Source organism: Gastrolobium bilobum, unplaced genomic scaffold (genome assembly GCF_033153095.1).
Source record: "Gastrolobium bilobum isolate Gb01-03AN ecotype WA unplaced genomic scaffold, APGP_CSIRO_Gbil_v1 utg31644, whole genome shotgun sequence".
Classification (NCBI taxonomy): Eukaryota; Viridiplantae; Streptophyta; class Magnoliopsida; order Fabales; family Fabaceae; genus Gastrolobium; species Gastrolobium bilobum.
In genome coordinates this window covers 147,488-152,055 of record NW_026895288.1, presented here as the reverse complement: position 1 = coordinate 152,055, position 4,568 = coordinate 147,488, and the positions used below count along the sequence as shown (strand labels likewise).

Sequence of the window (4,568 nt, the reverse complement as noted above, 5' to 3'; positions counted from 1 at the left end):
TTTGCGATAGTGAATTAGTGCTTGAGTATAATCTTCGTGGGAACGATCTCTTATTCAATCATTATATTACTTGTACGATCGGTGCACTTGCCGTGAGTAGCAACAGTAAGTTCCTAAAAATCTTAATTTATCAAATGAAAATATTTTCCATTTAATTGAACTGTCTTTTATTTTTGTTGTTACAAATTCAACGGCAACCCTTTGGAAGGTTGCATGACATACTTGCTCCATCAATTTCTGATCAGCTTCACTTTGGAGCTAGTAGGATAGTTATCATTTCCTTCGAAAAAATAGCTTACAACTGTCATGATATGAGCCCAAAGCAATATGGTGTTGATGAAGAGAATCCTTCATGTTTGAGCTGGGTCTCTCCGCCATCAGTTGATATTAATTGTACAACAGAAACATGGTCGAAACAAATCTGACTGACGGAATAGGTTTCAAGGTGTAGTGTTTTACCCTCAAGGTGTAGTGTTTTTCAAATTTGCTTCTATTAATTCTTTGAACTTTTGTGCTTTTTTTGGGTACAATTTTGTGATGTTTTTATTTCAAAAAATCACAAAGTTTAAAGAATTAATAGAAGCAAACTTGGAAAACGCTACACCTTCAGGATGATGAAAGACACACTTTCTCTGTGATTCCAATTGAAGCACCTTTTCCACTGTCAGATTTGTTTTGACCACATCTTTGTACAATATGAACTATTGGCGGAGAGACCCAGCTCAAACATGAAGGATTCTCTTCATCAAATTATGTACTCCTGCTTTGGGCTTATATCAGGACAGTTGTAAGATATTTTTTCAAAGGAAATGACAACTATTCTATACTAGCTCCAAAGTGAAGCCGATGGGAAATTTATTTGATGGAGCAAGTATGTCATTCAACCTTCCAAATGGTTGTCATTGAATTTGTAACAACAAAAATAAAAAACAATTGAATTCAATTCAATAGCAAATGCTACTTACGATTTCGTCAAAGCTCAGAACCAAAATCAATTGAGGATTTCAAGGTCAAGCTCAGAACATCTAGGTTAAGGATTAGGGATCAGGTTGAGTGAAAAATCTTTTGTTAGAATTAATTTCAAATTAATTATTTTTATGAATAAAAAGTTTGATTTTGAAAAAATACACTATTTTGTCACCAAGAAATGAATGTGTCATTTTGCTACTAAATGAGTGTCCACATAAAAAAAATCCCCTTATCTGAATTTTGATTTCAATTTTATTTTCTATGAAATACATATCGGACATATCCTTAACTATTTAAATTTTATATTCGGAATACCCATAGACTTTATTTTGTATACTCATAATTAAAATCTTGTTGCAACTTTTTTTTTTGGAGTTACCCAACCCTAATTACCTCTTTGAGACGAGTTGGCTCCCTCCGGTATCCCCACAAGCTTCGACTCTTTGAGCCGGCTATGGGAATAATCCGGAGTGCGGGGGTCAGTAATGGCTAAAGGTTCAGCCCCCTCCCCAAGAATGCATTCAGCGGGAATCGAACTTCTTCTTCTTCTTGCAACTCTTAGAGAAAACATCCTTGTTAACCAGCACATAAAATATCAACAAATTATAAGAGCTAATTTATCACCTGCAACGTTAACATTAATTAGATCCCCATTATTATATCATTAGTTCACCATTAATCAATCATTACTGCCCTTAAAAAAAATTCATCATTGTTTAATCGCCATAAGATCAATAGATAAGTCAGAGGAAAACTTTTTGTTTTGTTTCTTGTTTGACCGTCCATGCAAACCGAAATAGTTTTGTAATATATGTTGTTTGATATGCTTAATGATCACTTGATTCAACAATGCACATAAAATGTTGCAAAAAAACAATTTTCGAAGAGCCTCATTTAAAAACAAAAGATAAAATTATGTGCCAATAATATATTATTTTTTGTCATCTTTAATCGTTATTGTGACAATAAAAATCTCATTTATTGATCTGGTAAAGCATTTGATAGTCTGAAAACCTTTAAATCTTATTTTTGTTGAAAAAAAGTGACACCACGTGGTGCTGTAAGATAATTAATTACGTACCTTAATTAAAGCAGCTTTGCCATCGAAAAATATATAATATATGGCATAACATTTGTTTTCATACATATGCATGATTTCCGTATCTTCTGTGATAACCTCTAACAGAAATTAAAAACGAAAAAGGAAAAGGAAAACAAAAAATCTCTAACAAATTTTCGCATTAAAAGGAAATTGCTAGATAGACTATTATTGTTGAGATAAAATATCAACTGCCATCAAGACCAAGTTGTTGTTCCTATAAATAACTATAGAGAGTTGTTTAATGGCTTGCATTGTCGCATACCCAGCTTGGTCATCAAATTTTGTCCAAACCACTAACCGGTAAAAACAACTTTGTGTGGAATTGGCATTAAGTTACGCCAGATATGCTATTGCCGAGTTCTACTATAAAACTAGCGGACAAGACTTCCATGAGTACACAAAATTATCTCCAACCGCCATTTCCAAATTTCAAAAGTTGCTTGGAATCTCGAAAAGACCAAATCTCTACCATGGTCATTCCCTCCTCCTATTCTCGTGTGGTATGCAATTCTCGTCATCCAATTTTTGAACATATTTATGTTTGAATCTTGAATTGTTTATTATAAAGTTACATGAAATAATAACATTAGAATACAAGCTTTATTCGTAAATAAAATAAGTGATAGTTTTTAATGATTTATATATGTATGTACAGGTGAGCATGAGGTTTATGTTTAAAGCAATGATGCTTTCCTCATCAATACTAGTGTTTCTATCGAGCACAACATACTCGTCCTTTGTATTGGATCCCGAAACTCTTCTTAGGACATCTTTGAAGAAAAATAATTTGTTAATTAATGAATCTAAAATAGGTCATATTGAGTCGTATTATGAGGATCCCAAAAGACACATCAAGTCAGCAACTTTTGTGTCTAAAAAGTTTAAAATGGGACCAGGATCAGTTGTGGAGACACAAATGGTAGATATTGATTTCCCAAGAGGTCATGTTGGTATTAAGAGTTTTGATGCTGAACTAATTGATGAAAAAGGGAATCCTGTGCCTTTGTATGAAACTTACCTCCATCATTGGTTTGCTTTAAAATACTTTGACGACCCAAAATCAACTAAAAGTCTTAAGGAAAGAGCCATTTTTGTGAGAAACCAGGGAACATGCCAAGGTGGTATTCTTCCACATTATTGGGGCTTGGGAGGTGAATCACGAGGAACAACCTCAAACATTCCAGATCCTTTTGCAGTAGAAGTAGGTAATTCTGCAGAAATTCCTAATGGGTTTGAAGAGAAATGGTTCTTCAATATCATGGCCATTGACACACGTGGCGTACAAGATAGGAAAGGTTGTTCCGAATGCAGATGTGACCTTATGAATATCACAAAAGATTTTCTTAGTGCCAAAAAGGGTGTTGATGGCAAACCATTGAACCCTGATTATAAGGGAGGAATCTTTTGTTGCGATGACAAGTTACAGTGCAAATTGAGAGAGGGATTTCAAGCCTCAACTAGAAGTCTTGCCCTGAGATACAAAATAAGGTGGGTTGATTGGGACAAAATTCAAGTCCCTGTTAAGGTTTATATACTTGATTCCACTGATAAGGTCAGGTCGAATGGCTCCAAAACAATCCATGAGTGCAAGGTAAATAACTTATGAATATACATTTAAATTTTAACCACACTTTTCAATTTCAATGTCAATTGAATTCCAAAATCTATTAATTTGTTGGAATTGTGTGAGTATCAAATTTTTGTCAATTTGTTACAGGTTGAATATGATATTCCGAAAAATGGGAATAACAACTCCCCTCATGTCCAAAAAGCAAATATCCCAATGGAAAAAGGCGGTTATCTCATCTACGGCACTGCTCATATGCATACCGGTGTTGTTAACGCAACTTTATATGGACAGGTGAAGTTCAATATTCGCCATCATTCTCATGATTATAGATTTTTTATTTTTTATTTTTAAATTTGTGTGCTTCATTTGTATTAAAGTCATAAATTTGCTTAATAATCCATACAATTGTAGGAAGACATATATTGTATTGTGTCTTCACTTCTAAAATTTATGTTTTTTTGATTAATTTAGGATGGAAGGATTTTGTGTACTTCAACACCAAAATATGGAACGGGAAAGGAAGCGGGAAACGAGGAAGGTTACGCTGTTGGAATGTCTGTTTGTTATCCACAACCAGGTACTGTCAAGATTAATGATGGTGAAACTTTGACCTTAGAATCAAGATACAAAAGTGATTTTACCATCGGAGCTATGGGGCAATTCTACATCTATTTGGCAGAACGACTACCACAAGATATATAGACATCATATTTTCTTTTATCTACATCTTGAATAATGCAGAGCCTTTTTTTTTGCATATACAATCAAGTGATCAATCATATTATTCCAACCTTGAATTTTGTATTATAAAATGAACATTCTTTTTATATAAGTGTTGTTGTCGCGATCAAAGTAAGTGTACCGGTTGTTAAAGTAATAAAGTGTAATGAGTAAGAGTATCGTTCACACGAGGATTAGATTTCAATC

General features: G+C 33.7%; 1 protein-coding gene across 1 annotated transcript; it reads left to right on the top strand.

The window, feature by feature from the left end:
• The first annotated feature begins 2,541 nt into the window (after window positions 1-2,541).
• On the top strand, window positions 2,542-4,343 carry LOC133304432 (uncharacterized). The gene is made up of 4 exons (XM_061504474.1): window positions 2,542-2,571; window positions 2,727-3,662; window positions 3,789-3,932; window positions 4,113-4,343. The coding sequence occupies exons 1-4, from the start codon at window positions 2,542-2,544 to the stop codon at window positions 4,341-4,343; spliced, it is 1,341 nt and encodes a 446-aa protein (XP_061360458.1).
• The last annotated feature ends 225 nt before the right edge of the window (window positions 4,344-4,568 follow it).

Bases quoted from the DNA above. Each gene is read 5' to 3' on its own strand.
- LOC133304432 (XM_061504474.1), top strand. From the start codon at position 2,542: ATGGTCATTCCCTCCTCCTATTCTCGTGTG. The intron at 2,572-2,726 runs GTATGCAATTCT...ATGTATGTACAG, and splicing joins CCTCCTCCTATTCTCGTGTG to GTGAGCATGAGGTTTATGTT. The intron at 3,933-4,112 runs GTGAAGTTCAAT...TGATTAATTTAG, and splicing joins ACGCAACTTTATATGGACAG to GATGGAAGGATTTTGTGTAC.